Genomic DNA, 17915 nt, shown 5'->3' with positions numbered 1-17915 from the left:
CTGGGGGCTGGGGCTCAGTACTAGAGCATGTACAAGGCCCCAAGACCAAATCCCAGGGCCAAAAGAACGGGTTGGGGGAAAAAGAAGCAAGAATGAATAAGCACCCAACTGATCCGGACAGCATTAATAAAATATTTCATATTGTAAAAATTTGTATTTCTGTGTTTGTGTGTATGTACATGTTTGGGTCGGGTACCCACAGAGGCCAGAAAAAGTCCCCAGTCCCCAGCCACTTGACATGTGTGCTGGATCTCAAATTCATCGAGTGCTCCTAACTACTGACTATATGTTTTTAAAGCTGCTGAAAGCTTTGTCTTTGCATTTGGAGAGGAGCCATGGAGTTCAACTAAAACAAAACCAACTTAACTTTCCAGGAATATCTAGTTAGTCCAAAATTAAGCTGTTTTTCAAAAAGCCCTCCTGTAGTTCTCTTTTTAAAATAGAGAAGGAGGCCCGGCGATGGTGGCGCACACCTTTAATCCCAGCACCTGGGAGGCAGAGGCAGGCGGATTTCTGAGTTCGAGGCCAGCCTGGTCTACAGAGTGAGTTCCAGGACAGCCAGAGCTACAAAGAGAAACTCTGTCTCGAAAAAAAAGCCAAAATAAAAAATAAAAAATAAAAAAAAATAAAATAGAGAAGGAGTTAGTTCTCCCACCATGTGTGTTCCAGAGATCAAACTCAGATCTCTAGGTTTAATGGCAATCACCCTTACCTGCTACTAAGCCATATTGCTAGCCTGTAGGCTGGTTTTGTTTATCCTTTTTGTTTATACAGAACAGAAATTTATTAGTTATTTACTTATGTAGAAATTCTATTTTTCTCAGTGGATATCAATCTTCTGAAAAGTGCTTAAAGACAGTTTCTGTGCCCTTGCCAGGATTAGCTGATAAACTTGAGATGTCACCACAGTTTGAGCATTCCTCCCTTCACTGCATGGCTAACATAAGGGTAAAAGCTTGTCAAATCTGTGTCAAGATTGTCTGGATGCCTTCAGTGCCTTCGCTGTAGATGCGTCCTCTGCGTGGCTCAGTCTGGGCCGGGTAGACCATTACTTACGTGGGTTCATAGGAATGAACAAGGCAAACCTTGGTTCCTTATCTTCCTCTTATCCTCTTTGACTTCCAGCATCTGATACTTTGAGTAATCAGCCCTTTCATAGTAGGCTCTCATCAGTGCTTACTTGACAGAATGGCTGATAGCTTTGGGGAGAACTTAAGGGCAGCTACTGTGGTCTGCAGACCTCACCCTTCTTTAATTCTCTGACTTAGGAAAGCCTGCTCTGTGTTTTTGATCCTTGTTCCTAAAGACTGTTTGATCTAATTCTTTCCTTGCCTCTGCCTCAGGACAGCTTCTAGCTGCTCATAAAAGAGTGGATTTTCATTTTCCTTTAGTATCAAAACTATAAAAAAACACCTTTCATTTCCTAATAATGTTAGATTTTTATTGAAATTCTATCAGATAACAGAATTTTCAACATGATGTACTTTTAACTATTTGAACTTATTTGGTAACAAAGAGAAATTTCAAATGTCTAGTTTAAGGAAATAGGACTTTTCACTCATGTGCCTGATTTTTCTCTTCTGTTTCAGATCTGAACTTTTTGTCTCCAATCTCATTACCCAGAAGTCTCCTGGAGCTGCTGCACTGCCCCCTGGGGCACTGTCACCGATGTAGTGAGCCCATGTTTACCTTCGTCTATCCTAAGCTCTTCCCCTTGAGAGAGACACCCATGGCAGGCCTGCACCAGAGGTAATGAAGCCAAAGTTGGCACTAGGGCTTAACCTGGGCCCGAGGTGCAGCATGGGAATGAGGGGGTCATGCTCAGAGGGGGTGCTGAGTCTGCAGCTTAAGGAAGCCAAATCAGTGGTTCTCAACCTGTGGCTTGAGACGCTGTGGGGTTTCAAAGCCTCTTTCACAGGAGTCCTCTAAGACCATCGGAAAATACAATTTATATCCTGATTCATAGCACAACTACAGTTATGAAGTAGCAATGAAATTATTTTTATGGTGGTGGGAGGGGGCATCATCGTCACTACAACAGGAGGAACTGTATTAAAAAGCTGCAGCATTAGGAAGGTTGAGAACCACTGGACTAAGTGAAACCTGCTTGTTTTCATTACTGCAAGAGAGCCTGGCTGCCTGCCTTAGTTCACCTTTGGGGTGAACAGAGCACATGTGCACAGCTGTGTGTGTTGTTTGGAGTAGCTCACTCTTTCTAGTTCCACCCCACATGCAAGGGAAGGGAGCTATGTATGAGGAGAGCTCATCCCTGTGTTCACCTGGCACAACCAAAAGTGGGAGCCACACTCTGCACACGAGCACTTGGTTCTGTTCTGAGTCTAACTCCTCCAAGGGCATTCCCATACTGCTCTGTATTTCTTGGCAGAGTGCTCTGCATTCATGACAAATGTTCACTAAGTAAAATCCAGAGCCAATACTGTTACTGAGAGCAAGAATGCTAGACGGTGAAGAGTGGAACATTGGAAAAGCCCCATGTGCCTGGCCTTGGCATATGGGTTTTTATGTTTGTTTTGTTGTTGTTGTTGTTGTTGTTTTTCCCTCCTCCTCCCTTTGAGACGGAGTCTGAAACTAGCAGTGAGCAGAGGATGATCTCATCCTCCTTCCTCGGCTCCCACACTGCTGGGGTCGCAGACATGCACCACCACAGCCAGCTTATGTTTGAGCACCTTAAAGCTAAGAAAGGAAAAAAAAGTATGCTCTCACTTGTCTGGGGAACTTTCCAAATGTGAGAGCTTCTCACTCCTTGTCAATGCCAGCTCAAGTTCCATTGTGATCATTTTTGTGTGAGATGGAGCCTTGTTATGTAACAGCCGAGGTTGGCCTCAAACACAGAAACTTTGTATCTCGACCTCCTGAGGGATGGTGGTAACAGGGGTGTGCCCACAGCAGCCTTGGATCATTTCATAGAACCTCTCCCCCTGCTCTTCTACTGCCCTTTTCTCCCTCTTTTCCTGTCTTTTTGTTTCCCTTCTTTCTTTCTCCTGGGGCTGGGAACAGAGCCCATGACCTTGTGGACAAGGCATATACCCGTGTATATACCCCCAGCCCTGTTTCTGTTCCTTAATCTAAGTGGGATAAGAGACAGAAAGCATAGACTTTGCACTGAGAAACTGGGCAGCCTGCCAAGCTTCCCTGAGCTTTGAAATGGGGACAGAACAGTCTGCGTTGTTGGCCATAGCAGTGAGTAACAGATGAGGAAGGCAAACACCTGGCACATGATCACCGTTCAGCAAACAGAGCCACCTTTCCTTGTCTCTGCCTGCTCCTCTCCCAAGCTATGCTTATTTCTCCCTTGCCCTGAGTAATCCTATTTGATATGCTGTAGGTTCTGATTTCAACAGTTTTGTATTTTTTAATGTTTTCTGTATACAGAAGCTCTACTCTGAACCTTTTTAATTTGATGTTTGTTCTTGGGAAAAACAAGCCCCCAATTCAGACTTGTGCTGTTGGTTTTACTCTATATACAATATAGTGTTCAGGGTTTTCCACACACATGACACTAGTTGTGTGGCACTGTCTCCCTGGACATGGTAGCAGACACCATAGCCTGAGGCTCAGACCCCATGGTTGTCCTTCCCATCTGGAAAACACTCATAAGCCCCAGCTAGCTTGACCTGTGCCTCTAACTAGTGGGTACAGTGAAGGCTCCCAGAGTCCATTCTTTGGGTTCAATTAATTTATTTGAGCAACTCACAGAACCCAGGGAAATATTTAAGCTACCTTATTGTAAAGAACATCATGAGAATACATACTCAGTGATGCTCAGAAGAGGCCTGGGGAAGAGGTGTGGCATACCCTTCCTTGGTATGTCAGCCTCCCAGAACTCCCATGCATTCACCTGTCTGAGAGCTCCTGAACCTTGTCTCCAGGTTTTCATGGAAGCTTCATTGTGTGACATGATTGCTATAGACCTGGTTGGGGATCCAACAGGGCGTGTCTATCTCAGCATTCTTCTTGGCCTCTTTGTGCACATGTTATTCCCTTCGGGATATGCACTGGACCCTTCTGCAATGAGGAGGGTCTAAGACACATTCTGAAATACTAGGGCCTGGGACCACTTATAAGGAATTTGGAAGAGAAAAAACTCTACCCATAATGATCTCTAGTACATTTAAGATAAGAAAAACAAGCAAAAATCCATTCTGGAAACTACTTTTTTTAAATAAACATTTTAAACTTATTCTTCTACAATTACCTGTGTGTGTGTGTGTGTGTGTGTATATTGTACTTTAATAATATACTCTTCCTTTGTCCTCTTAACCCCTTCCCTCTACTTTTAACCCCTTTATCTCCCTAAGTCTTCCTATGTTAATGTCCTTGTGTATGTGTGTGTGAGAGACAGACAGACAGACAGACAGACAGAGAGATCTTACTGCATTTAGTTAGGATTCCTTGTACGGACATGGGTGAGGATTATATCCTTGAGAAGGAGCAACCAATGGTGCCTCCATCACCTTGAACTATGATACTTCTTCTCTCCCAGTAAGTGGCATCACTCCTCAGGGAGGTGAGCGGTTCCATAAGCCCCTTCCTGTTGGTGATGGAATGTTGATGGGCTCAGTCCTGTCCACTGCTGGAGTAACCACTTAGTGTTTCATAGCAGTCTTTCCTGTCCTCTGGCTCTTACAATCTTTCCACAACGTCCCATACTCCATTTAGGGCTTGACACTCCAGAGTCTTACTCTCAATGCCTTGACCAATTATAAGTCTCTGCTAACCACTTCCCACTGGAAACAGGAGCTTCTCTGACCAAGGCTAAAAGCAATTGTGATCTATGGCTATAAACTTATTTAGAGACAGTTGACAGCATGTCACTTCCTCCGTGGGTTCAGTTCATCTTCTAGAATGGCTCATAGCTCTGAGAAGCACTTCACTTAATGCTTACCTGCTATTACAGAGACTCCTGATGAGCAGCCAGGGGGAAGAATTGCAGAGAGCAGGGCATGTGGGAAGCGTGCTGAACAGCCATGCCCTCTGAGGTCCATTGCCCTCTATACCACATCACCCATTCTCTGGAACCTCTCCAAACCCAGTTCTTTCAGTTTCTAATGTACTTCACAGACGTAAGTGATGAAGTCACTGGCCACTGGGAACCAACTCAGCTCAGCATTTAGGCTCTCCCAGATGATGGAAGATGGGGTAGGGCTGAAAATGAGTACTGTGTAATTGTGCACTGAGGGGCCAGTCAGGTTATCAGCATGCAACCAATTCCAAATGGTTTAGGATCATTGTCAGGAAAGGAACTTCAAGACCACATGTGCTTCCAGACTGTTACCCCCAAACACACAGTTCATGCCTTTCTCACAAAATAACTTAGTTCATTCCAATGTGTGTAAAAGTCTTTGTTTCCTGTAAGCCATGCTGGTCTCCATGGACCATGAGCCAACATGTCCACCCAGACATAGCCCACACACCTAAAGACACATGATTTTTGAAAGAGAAGTAAAAAATAGACACTTGGGAAAAGACAGCATGTAGTAGAATGTAAACAGACCCATATTTATCATACTCCACAAAACTCAACTCTAAATGGATCAGGGACCTTAACATAGGGCTGTCTACCCTGAATCTGATAAAAGACAAAGTGAGAAATAGTCGTGAACTCATTGGCACAGGAGAAGACTTTGTAAGCAGGCACTAAGAACAACAGTAGAGGAGATTTCATGTCTGTATAACAAAGGACACCAACATTCAGGCAAAGTGGCAGGCTACAGAATGGGAAAAGAGCTTTACCAAATATGTATCCAATAGAAGGTTAATATCTAAAATAGAAAAAAATATCTGAACATCATAAAAGCAACCCAGTGTATAAAAGGGGGTACAACTAAACAGTTCTCAAGATGAGAAACAAATGACTGAGAAACATTTAAACATTAACCACCTTTGGCAGAAACTCTTAAATGTACAGATTCTTGTCTTAAATATTGCTTAAGTTAAATTATGAGCAAAACTTAATATATTACTCTTTCTAGGCAGAACTCCATCTGCAAACATAAAAGCAAACAGTGTCTCTGTTCCTACTGTGTGATGTGGGGCAGTAGAGGCTACACACCATCATTTGAGATGAGAAAACTTTTGAAGGAAGAAAGGATCTCAAGTTCTAACAAGCTCAAGCCCCAAAGGCCACCATGGTCTGTCTTCTTGGTCCCTCTATTAGGATGGCCCCACCCCTCAGGCTTGGTAAGCCAAAGAATTGAGATGGCACCAGCTCAGGCTGATTTTTTTCCTTCAGGTATAACATTCTTGCGGCTAGATGGCTCATGAGCCCATTCTGACCCATGAGACCCAAATGTCTTACAGTCCTCCTCCATCTTTCTCTCTTTGACCTGTCCAAACCAAGAGAGCAGCATTTCTGCTTGTAGCCACACAGTTTGACCAGGACCATTTGTTGAAGATGCTGTCTTTTCTCCGGTGTCTATTTTTGACTTCGGTTCAAGAAAGCTTGAATTTTCCAAATCTTCAAGGTCTGCTTCATTTTTGGTTAACAATAGAATTCCCCTGCTTTCTTTCTCTCCCTTGCATCTTACTTTAAGCAACAATGAGTCATGGGGTGCACTGGGCACCTGGCTTAGAAACCACAGAGAAGTTACTGCATTATCACCTCTGAGTTCTGCTTTCTGCCTCAGAGAACATGACTCGGTCAAGGCAGAGAGCATCCATGGTTTCCAGGGCTATGTTCCATTATGTCATGGGGAGCACACTTGGCATGCATGTCTATCAGCATTGTGTTCAGGCAGCTCTGTCCCTAAGACAGTAAAGACGCCCTCTGTAGCCCCTGTCTTTTTTTTTTTTTTTTAACCACATTCTTCTTTGTTTCTGTCAGTAGAAATTAAGAGCAGCATAGGCTATTTCTATCATGTACCTCGAAGCCTTCCAGCCTCTGTTAGCCAGTGTGGGCACCATTTCCACATTCCTGGGTGTGTTTATTACAGCAAGCCATCACTTCACTGTAGCAGGTTCTCAAGAGATTTGCATTTTCCTCCCAGATTAAGAGAGAAAGGTTGACTGATTTCAAGGGCAATTGTGAGGGCTGCTACTCGCAACTGCATGGTGGGACTTGGTGCTTTAGGGTAGCAGCCGCAAGATCAGACAGGGTTTCTGTGTCTTGGGGAAAAGGTCTTCTACAGAGCTTTGCTCTAAGATTAGTTGGAAGAGGTTCACCTATTGTTTGGGAGGGAGTCATCTGCTTAACTCAGTCTATTAATTTAAATATTAATCACATCTTTTAAAAAAATGACCACAGCAACTTTGGGACTGATTTGCCTGAACAATAGGGGCCCATAGCCTAAGCAATTTGCCATAAAAGCAGCTGTCACCAGCTTTAAAAGCTCTCACTTAACTCACCAGGGTATTTAGAAACAGCCGCCTGTATGGTTCTTTCATAAATGCCGGGTTAAGTTTTGCATCGAAGAGAGTACAAAGTACATTTGGATTTGGATGGTTAACAGCTCTGCTTTTGTGCAGTTGGGCCCTGAAAGTGCTGTGAAAAGACCTAGCGCCTGGAGCTCCTGCTTGGCAGGTGATGGTAGCCTACAGTACATTTCTTCACAAGTTGTGAGAGTCTCAGGTGCCTCCTTGTTCAGCTATTGCTAAGCTGGATCATAAGCCTCAGCATTTCATGTGGTCCAGCATAACTGTAATCCTCATTTTACTAAAGTAGAGTCTCATGGTGGAGCTGGGATTTGAACCCTGGCAGTCAGGCTCCATCCCTGCATTTCAGTCACTATATTGTACAGAGAGAATACTGTTGAAGTAGCATCCAAAAATACAAAACTAATGTTCCCTAGTAGTCTGAGCAAGATAGTTATGAAATACAAATGAATAGCCAGAGCCAGGAGAGATGGCACATGCCTTTAGTCCCAGCACTTGGGAGACAGGCAGATTTCTGAGTTCAAGGGCAGCCTTGAATCTACAGTATGAATTCCAGAACAACCAGGGTTATAACACAGAGAAACCCTATCTTGGAAAAGAGAAAAAAAAGAAATACATATGTGTATATCTGTATGCATTCACATGCATGTATGATTTCAGCACACGCACTGAAACGCCTGGAAAGATGTCAGTTCAATCATTTTTGTGATTAGACTTGGAAGGAAGAATTGGGAATTGCGAAGTCTGAGGTGCCTAACACTGTTTTGTGTTTCTTCAAAAAATACCAGAGGCAGAGTGTTCTACAAAGAAAGGTTTATTCTTCTCATAGGTATAGAGACTCAAGAGCATGGAACTAATATCTGGTCAGCTGTGGTGGTACCTCAGTGACACAAGAACATGTGATGAGGCAAGAGGAGTGATAGGTGTGGCAGAAGCCAGGCTCACTCACCCCTTCATATTCCAAAGCCACCAGATCAGGCTCATCCCCATGTGATAGGCATTTTCTTGCTTGATGTTCTATTGCTTTGAAGAGAGACTGTGACTATAGCAGTTTCCTGTAAAGGAAAGCATTTAGTTTGGGCACAAAGTACATTTCGAGTTTTAGTCCCTAATTGTCATAGCAGGAAGTGTGTAAGCACACAGGCAGACACTGTACTGGAGAAGTAGCTGAGAGTTCTGTATCAGGATCTGCAGGCAGTAGGAAGAGACCGTGGGCCTGGCTTGAGCATTTGAAACCCCAAAACCCATCTCTATGACACACTTATTCCACACCTCCTAATCCCTATCTAGTAGTGCCACTCCCTAAGACCAGGTGTTCAAGTAGATGAGCCAATGGGGGGCATTCATATTCAGCCCACCACAGGTGTCATCCATTCGTGACATTGAAGCTTCCAGGGCCCTACACCTCTGATAGCCCCATTTCTTAAAGGTTCTGCCAAACATGACAGCATACTGGCAACCACTGCCAGCAATTAACTTCTGGAAAAAGCTACAGCCAAAATGTGGTTGGCACACTTGCATTTTTAATTTTCAACCCTATATGCACACGAGATTGTTTTTACAGTTCTAAAAAAAACAAAATGTATGTGGGTTCACATGTGCCAAACATGTATGTGAAAGTCCAAGCAGTTCTGTGAAGTTGGTTCTCCCATCTTTACGTGGGCTGCAGGGATCAAACTCCTGTCTGGAGTCTGGCATAGCAAGTGCCCTTATCCACTGAGCCACCCTGCTGGCCCTAGCAAAAAACTAATTAACCAGAATGTTTGAAGTTGTGTATAAAAGTATACATAATGTCAACTGATTTCTGTTAATATGAACATGAACATTTGTGTTTATGGGCATGTATATACATGTACAGCATTACATATGAACAACTGTATATTTGCAGAAAAACTTTGTCATGGTTTACCAAAGAAGATAGAATTTAATTTTTAAAAATTGATTATCAATTTAGAAATTGAACTTTAATTGCTAAAACATTAGTAGGCCACTGATTCCTTGTAAGAAATACTTTGGTGCTCTGTGCATCTCAGAAGGCACAGGCCTGCATGCGTTGACTTGTGCACACCAGGAGGTCTGGCGGAGGCTGCAGCACAGTGGCTCCATTCAGGCTGCTGTCAATCCTGGAGTGACTGACAGCTCTGGTTCTTGGAGAGAGTCTTAGTCTGTGCTGCAGAGTGACTACATGAGTGTTGTGGGTATGAGGTCGCTGCACCTTGGGACCAAGACCGGTGGGTTAGAAGGTGTGCAGAACACTGCCACGCCCACGCTCCTCCCTCTAGACAGCGGTCTACTTTTTAAGGACCTTGGCCAGACAGTTCTCTCCTGGTGTGCTCTCCTGTGAGATGTTTCACACTTCCTTGCCCTTTCTTTTATTCATATCACTTCCTTCTAGAAAACCAAGTCATATCAGAAATACATTATTTGCATGGTTTTTTGGGATTTTTATTTTCCTCTAAGAGAAGGCTCTTTATTGACACCCTCAACGTAACTTATGCTATGTCCCATAAGAAAAATATTCTTCAAAAGATACATATTTGTTTGGTTTTTATTTTCCCCTACTACCAGTATGGAACCAAGAACCTCCCATGTGCTAGGCAAATTTTGGGCCACTGAGCTATATACCTGCCCTCCTTTCATTTCATCTTTTGAGGTCAGGTCTTAGAAGTTGCCCAACTGGCCTGGAACTTGCTGTTCTCCTGCCTCGGCCTCCTTGGTAGCTGGGAAACTAACTAACTGCCTAGCAGGTGTTCTTTTTGTTTCTTTCTCACTGCCTCATTCAAAAAGTACTGATAGACCACCTACTGTGTGCTGTGTTCTGCACTAGGAATTCACTGTAACTACATCATCTAACTCTTCCTGCTCCCAGAGTCTGGGGCAGCCTCTGGTCTGCACAGGGATGTTCTCGTGAGAAAGTTGCTGCGGCATAGATGTCTACTACGCACTGGCTGTTAGGTGACTCTTCCACAAGTTATGTGCGTGGGACCTCATTCTATCAGCTCATATAAATATTATTCTTCTTTTGGCTTGAATTTCTGTAATGAGTCAAAGATATGCTTTTTATTTTTAATCGGCAAACACATTACAAGAGAAAATCCCACATTTCTCACGATGTTTGTGGGCTCTAGTCTGTGCCAGCAGCATTGTGATTCGTCTCGTAAGGAATCGTTGTAGTTCTGTATTTTAAAACTAGCTCAAATGCTCTTTCTTCTGCCTCAGCTGTAAACTCACAGACTCTAAGTATGCATCATAGCTCGTGGTCCTTGTAGAACTTGTCAGCAGCCTTTCCCGTCTGGAGCTGTTTTGCTTAGTTCACTTTCTCCTCTGAAACTGTCAAGCCTCTGGGGCCACAGTGAGCACACAGTCAACGTGTGACAACGGGACCAGCCATACAGTACACAGACACAGCCTGTTGCTACAGGAGCCTCTCAGCAACAGAAAAGTGTACAGCCTTGCCATGTCCTTGTAGCACAGATAGAACACCTCCAGGCCACTCATCCTGCCAGCAGGCCTTCATAGGCTTCCCTTCTTTTACTTAGAAGCTTAACTGTTAGAAGGTCGCTGGTTCCAGCATTAAGGATAGTGTCCTTGATAGTGTCCTTGCTGTGAAGAAGTTGGCTTCCCATAATCATCATTAAAACCAAGACCAAGAGCTGGGGCACTGCCCCAGCAGTTGTGTGTGCTCCAGAGGCATCCAATCCCTTGGCTTCTGAGGGCACCTACACTCACATGTACACACCCACACACAAACAAGTAAAGCTAAAATAAACCGTAAAAGTCCACTTTTATCAGCTAAGTCTCCAAAATGCATCATACACTTAGTATCTTTTGTGTCTAAAGCCATTTTACTTGTGACTTATACAAATGTATATATCCCAATGTCAAATAAAAATAACTTTGGCTAGAGTTCTGACTTTAATAACTGTGAAGGATGGAAACATTACTCAGCATCAGAGTGCTTGCCTAGCATGTGAGTCCCTGGATTCTACCACCCCATGCTATCAAAACAAAAACTACAAGCAATAGAAACTATCTGACCGAAAGCGTATATAATTTCCTGCAGTAGAAAAACAATTCCAGCCAGGCGTGGAGGTTCAGGACCAAGTTGTAGCTGGGGCAGAGGATTACAGCTCCAGCATCCTCCTGGGCTGTTGAGTGAGTTCAAGGCCAGCCTGGAAAACATAGTAAGAAAAAATACCATGTCTCAAAGTGCAAAGTAAAAGTGGAAAACACAGATCAGGGCAGAGCACGTACTTGCCTAGCATGTGTCATGCTCTAAATTCAGCTCCTGGTACTACAGAAGGGGAGCCCAGCAAAGTGAAGTTTCCTCACTGCCCTTTGTTTTTTTTTTTAAAAGACAGGTTTGTTTAATTTAGTTGTTTTTTGAAACAAAGCCTCTGTCTCTGTCTCTCTATGTGTCTCTGTCTGTCCCTCCCTCCCCCTTCGCCCCCTCTCGGTTTCTCAAGACAGGGTTTCTCTTGACTGTCCTGAAACTCACATCATAGACCACAATGGCCTTGAACTCAGAGATCTGCCTTCCTGTGCCTCTTGAGTACTGGTATTAAAGGTGGCATCACACCTGGCTTACTCTGTAGCCCATGCTAACCTGAAATTTACTCTGTAGCGCAGGCTAGCACTGAACTTGTAATGGTGCCACTTGCCTTTTAAGATGGGTCTGCTACCTCAATTAATTTAATCTAGAAAATATCTAACATGTGCAGGGGTTTCTTTCCATGATGATTCTAAATCCTGCTGATGAACCATGGAGATCAGCTGTCTCTGGTCCATACACTCATGAAGCTTGTCTAGGATTCTGGTTTGTTTCATTGATCTGCCTCTGAACGAGGACCAAACTGCATCTGTAATAGACTGAACACAAGTAGAGTTGACAGCTTATTTCATTCTTCTCTTGGAAGTTGTTCTCCTGCCTCGGCCTCCTTGGTAGCTGGGAAACTAACTAACTGTTATTCTTGGGTCTAGGTTTTTGTTTTAGTTTTTGCTTTTTAGCTTAATCTTGGGTTTGGTTTGTTGGTTGGTTTTGTCTCCAAAACCCCTTTTTTAGATTTGCTATGAGAATTACATTTAGCCCATAGATCAGTTTGCTCAGAACTGATGTCTGCAATACTGGATTTACTGATGAGTGTGGTGTGTCTCCACTGACTAAGGCTTCCGTTTATTTCTTTTATCAGCAACTGATGATTGTTAGCATACAAATGCTGAAATGCTTTGTTTATGCCCAGAGATTTGATTTTCTTTTTGTAGTCATAAATGGTAGTTTTACTTCAATTTCCATGTGTTCATTGTTAGTATAAAGAAATACAATTTGTTTTTGCAACTGTCTTTTTGCTGTTGCTTCCTAGTTTTTTTGGAGTATTTTTTGTAGATTACAGGGATTTTCTGCATAGGTAATTATGTCTTGCCATATGCCAATTAAATAATACCTTCGCTTCTGTTTGCCTTTTTCTTACTCTATGGCAGAGGTTAGACTTTCTAGCACTCAGCTGTGGTTCTGAGACTAACTCCTTGCTTTTCTCATCTGTCATCTTAAGGGAACACCGTTTGCTCTTTCGTTGCTAAGGAGAATGGTAATAGCATTTAGGGTGAAAAGTGTATTTTGTCAAATGCTTTGTCTCCCTGTCTCTCTCCCTTTCTCCCATCTCTCCCTCCCATCCTCCCTCCCTTCTCTCCCTTTCTTCCTTCTCTCCCCTCCTTTCCTTCATCCCATCCCTTCCATTCCATTCCTCTCTCCCTCTCTTCCTTTCCCTCCATTCCTCCTCCCCCCTCCCTTCTTTCTTCTCTCCCCTCCCTTACTCTTTCTTTATTTTACTTTGTGTATTACTGCCTGCATATATGTATATACATCACATACTTGCCTGTTGGATCCTCTAGAACTGGGGTTACACATAGTTATTAACCACCATGTAGGTGCTGGTAATTGAAACCAGGTCCTCTGCAAGAGCAATAGTGTTCTTAACCTCTGAGCCATCTCTCCAGTCCTTTCTTTCTTTAGAAGTATAGGTCTTATTCTGTAACACTGGCTGGCCTAGAACTCACTATGTAGTCCAAGCTAGCTGTTAATTCATGACGGTTGTCCTGTCGTATCTCTCAGTTCTAGTCTTCCCAGCATGAACCACTACTGCCAGCTTAAATGTTTTGTATAAGTATTATTAAGATCATATGAGTCTCCTTATTTAGCTTGTTGACACATTGATAGATTCAAATATTCAGCCACCTTACATGCCCAGAGTGGCTTTCCCTTGATCTCTGTGTATAGTTTGTTTGTTTGTTTAATCCTTTTTGATGTTACTTGTTGAGTACCTTTAAATCTATTCTCATGAGAGATATTAGTCTGTAATATTCTAGGGCTCAGGTTTTGTTTGTTTGGTTTCTGTTTGATTTGGGAGTCAAGTAAATTACTGTCCTCATGAGTTGGAAACTCTTCTTTTCGTAAAGGAAATTATATTAAAGCCTTATTGGTCTTTACCTGTTAGGATTTAACTGTTAGGGTCTAGGAAACCCATCTGGTAATGGAATATCTTTTAATTTGCAAATATAATCTCTTCAGTGGTCATAGGTTCCATGGACTGTCTACTTCATATTGGTAGAGTTGAATTTTGGTCATTTGTGTTCTTCAAGACAATGATCTTCTAGGCTGACAAGTGTATGTATTCAAAAATGTCCATACTGTCCCTTATACCTCTTTGTGGCACCAAGGGCCTTGAGTGATGGTGATAATGAGTCCTGCCTCAATAGAGAGACTCAGTACTTCCTTTTCAGGCAGCCACCCTATATGAGGCCATTGAAACCTTTTTATATAAGAGAAAATTAATGTTCTTAGGAGATAGATTGGTTTCCAGTATGAGAAATCTCTGGAGGCTCCAGATTCTTAGATTACTTCTGCCCAAAGCCTTAAGTTCCTGTCCTCATCAACCCAAATCTTTACCTTACCTAAAGGTCTTTACATAGCCATTTTTTCCAAAGCTGAGCAGTAATTGATGTACAGGTATGTCAACTGGAGTTGGGATCCCCAGCACCAACACAAAGTGCTGTTGGCATACCAACCTGTCTGTAATTCTAGTCCCCAGGAATTGTAAATGTGATCCCAGAGGGAGCCAAGCAACCAGTCTAGCTGAACTGGTGGCTCTAGGTTCAATCGAGGAACCCCAGCCTTATTATACAAGGTATAAAGATCAAGGAAGATGCACAGTATCAGTATCTGGTCCCCACATTTATGCACATACATGCACATTCAAACAGGCACCCACACTACACACTTACACATATGAAAAATCAAGATACCTTTATCTGGTATAGGATTTGCTATCCTCTATATTTGGGCTTCAGCCGTGTCTTTCAGTTCATGAGAAAATGATTTATTAAAGGTCACCATAGAAATTCTCTCGCTGTGTCTTGAACTGAGATTGGAAGACACTAAGTATACCTAAGTTTTGGTTTGTTTGTTTGGTTTTTAATTCTGTTTGGTCAGAATTGGCCATCTCACCTCACAGTCTTTGAACTAACAATGATGCTGTAGCTTTTGAGTGTTCCAGCTGCTTGCTCTCCCAGAGCCTCACCGTTCTCTGTCATTCCATCTGACATTTTAAGTGCATGTGATCAGCAGTGCAACTTCAACGGAGAAAGGCAGAGTTAGGATTAGGGGCTGAACAGTCAGCTCAGGCAGTCCTGAGGAAAACAGTAAACCACTCTTCCCCACACCAGAGGACGGCTTTCTGGGTGGGAAGGGGAGCCTCTAAGAGTCTGTGCTGTCCAGAGCACATGAGGAGCCCCAGGGAACTCGTGACTCACCATGTAAAGGTGCCCAAGCAGGAGAAGAGCTTCTCCATTATGTAAGACCTTTGAGTCACGTAAGCGTTCTGAAATTAGTCTGTGAGCACTCTGTGAGTGCGTTAGGATAAACTCCTTCAGATGGTAGGTAGTACTTATGCTCTGCAGTGTGTATGCTTTAGAGCTAAATTGGTGGTGCTTTTTCTTTTTATGGTTGTTGTTGTTGTTGTTGTTGTTCTGAGACAGGGTCAGACTCTGTACCCCAGCCTGCCCTGGAACTCATACCAATCCTTCTGCCTCAGCCTCCAGGTACTGGAAATATAGATGTGAAAAAACATACTTAGCTGTGACTTTTATAATATACTTCATATTCTTTGATTGCCCTTTAGAAGATGAAAAAGCTTAGCTGTTAACAGGTATTGTTGTCATCCAAACCCCACTAATGGAAGGAGCACACATGCACACACATGCTTTACCTGCAGTCTGGGCTTAGACTGAAAATGGCATCTTACATTTCTACAATGCAATCTGCTATTCATGCCTAGTCACTTGTTCTAACAAAGAAAGAAGTGTCTCCAGTGGGGAAGAACCAGATGCTGCACTCCTGAGCTAACAGTGCTCCTCTCTCTTTCCATCTTCCCCCACCCCCAGGAGGACAAGCATTGGCTTCGTGGCTTACTGCTGCTCCACCCAGTGTCTGCGGACTTTTAATCTGCTGTGTTGATAAACACTCAAGAGCCTTAGGAGCACTGCCAGCTCAGCCACTGCAACTGCCTGCCATCGCCAGTGTGAGCAGCCCAGCCAGGAGAGTCCAGCCAGGCAGGACAGCCCCTTCCATCCTGCCCTGCCCTGTCCAGAGGAGGGGATGCTGAACTCTCTGGAAATGTCCTGATTGGGCTTCACAACTAAAAGGCCTTCACCTTTCCCTCAAGTTGGAATATATCCTCCCCAAATTAAGGACATTTTGTCTTCTGTGTTTTTCTTTGTATGTGAGTGTGTCTCATATATAAACTTGGTCAGATGAGGTTCTCCACATCTAATTTAAAGCAAACTGCAGTTCCCTGAAGAACTCTTAATTTGATAATAGAACCAAATTAACTGTTGGATGACACACCTTTGGTGATGATCCTCTGTCTTTCCCCAGAGGATGATTTCCCCTTGAGATTATTCTCACGAGCTTCTCCATTGGAAACTTGTCAGTTTCTGGAGTCTCTGCAACTCCTATGGCCTCAGCAGCCAGCATAGCAGGGCAGAGCACCCAGGCTGGAGCAGTTAGGTTCCTGCAGAGGCGCAGCTGGCTCCAGAGCTCGTGCCCTGGAAAGTTGCGGTCTTATTTCTAAGTTTTGCAACCTATGAAGACATTTTTTGAGAGGGATTCAAAACAAAAATCTAGATACTAATTAAATATACTTTTGTTCTAAACTACTACAGAAAAAGACATTTTGAAATGTTTGGGCTTTTTTTTTTTTTTTTGGCTAAGATTTTCCTATAATTGGGAAGTTGGAGGCCTTTGATCCTCTGCTGTGGATGGGCCTAGTGGTATTTACCTGGTACATGAAATTGCCTTCATTTTCCTCTGACTTCTCCCTAGGGAAACAGAAGGGATGATTGGGTCCACATTCCACCTTTGCAAAAATCTCATGAGCTTTCTTTGCATTGGCAGTGAGATGAGCTCTCTGGGGGAATGCCTGCTTTGCTCTTCCTTCCAGAGGAGACCCCTGTAATATGCTTTACTCTCAGGTATTTGTTTGACTGCTGTGCAGTGCTGCTTTGGGGGTAAAGTTCTCTGTTTACTGGTATGCTTTCTATAAGACAAGACTGAAAGGTGAATCAAGAAGGGTTGCTTGGTGGAAAAGCTATTTCCCAAAACTTTGGTTGGCGACATTTTGTTAGCCAGCCTAACTGTAATTCTAGACTCTAACAGTCCCAAAAGTCCTACATAGTTACTGACAAGTGTGTGATCTCTTTGCAGTCACACCACCTGCTGCCCGAAAAGCAGACTCTCCCAAGTAATGGCAGAGGCAGAAAGCGACCAGGCATACCATGTGTGGCCACTGTCCCTACTTCCTCCTGTCCCTTTCACAACTTGCTCTGTTCAGCCTTAGTATTTCAAAGGCCTACAGTATAATAGGAACTGAGCGTCTGGATCAAATGTACGTCTTATTTCATCCTTCAGAATAATGGAAGTTTCAGCACAACCCCGACATGTATATAAGCTGGAGGCAGGAAAATGTGTCCTGACACTTCACAGACGTGCTTGGCTTAAATGAACGACAGTGAAATACAGAGCTGCATCTTTGTTTCGCCCTCAACCATCTTATGTCTTAAGTAGAGCTGTAAAATGTCACCCTGATACTCAGGAATTCTCATTGAGAGAAGGTGTGGGATACTTTTGTTCTAACTTGTTTAAATTCTTAATAAAGGTGTTTACACTCCAGGTGTCTTCTCTCCTCCTGTTACTGCAGTGTACTGAACATGAAGTGAAAGGCAGGGCCTGGGCACACAACCTCTAGGCTGTCACTCTCAACCTTAGGGTACAGCAGCTGGGCTCAGTTGATGAGAAGTAGAACTTACAAGGTGGTTTCTCTGATGCTGTTCCTCATGGAAACTTTGTGCTGGACTCTCTGACATCATTGTTAATCTTTTGCTTTTATAAAAAGCTATCAACTGGGGGAATCCTGTCTGTATGCTGTATACTCCAGTTGTGTCCAAAGCTTTGGGAAAAAAGCAAGACTTGT

At 43.3% G+C, this 17915-nt stretch overlaps 1 protein-coding gene across 3 annotated transcripts in view; it reads left to right on the top strand.

The window, feature by feature from the left end:
* Positions 1–17614, top strand: part of Lrrc28 (leucine rich repeat containing 28) — a 125329-nt gene extending 107715 nt beyond the window's left edge. For all 3 annotated transcript variants that reach the window (XM_031386954.1, XM_031386953.1, XM_031386955.1), the window contains 2 exons: positions 1590–1749; positions 15829–17614. In XM_031386954.1, coding sequence (XP_031242814.1) covers positions 1590–1749; positions 15829–15901 — 233 coding nt within the window. In that variant the 3' untranslated portion in view covers positions 15902–17614. The remainder of the gene's footprint in view (positions 1–1589; positions 1750–15828) is intronic.
* Positions 17615–17915: the final 301 nt, after the last annotated feature.

Source organism: Mastomys coucha, unplaced genomic scaffold (genome assembly GCF_008632895.1).
Source record: "Mastomys coucha isolate ucsf_1 unplaced genomic scaffold, UCSF_Mcou_1 pScaffold21, whole genome shotgun sequence".
NCBI classification, from domain to species: domain Eukaryota; kingdom Metazoa; phylum Chordata; class Mammalia; order Rodentia; family Muridae; genus Mastomys; species Mastomys coucha.
This window is presented reverse-complemented; position numbering and strand designations above follow the sequence as displayed.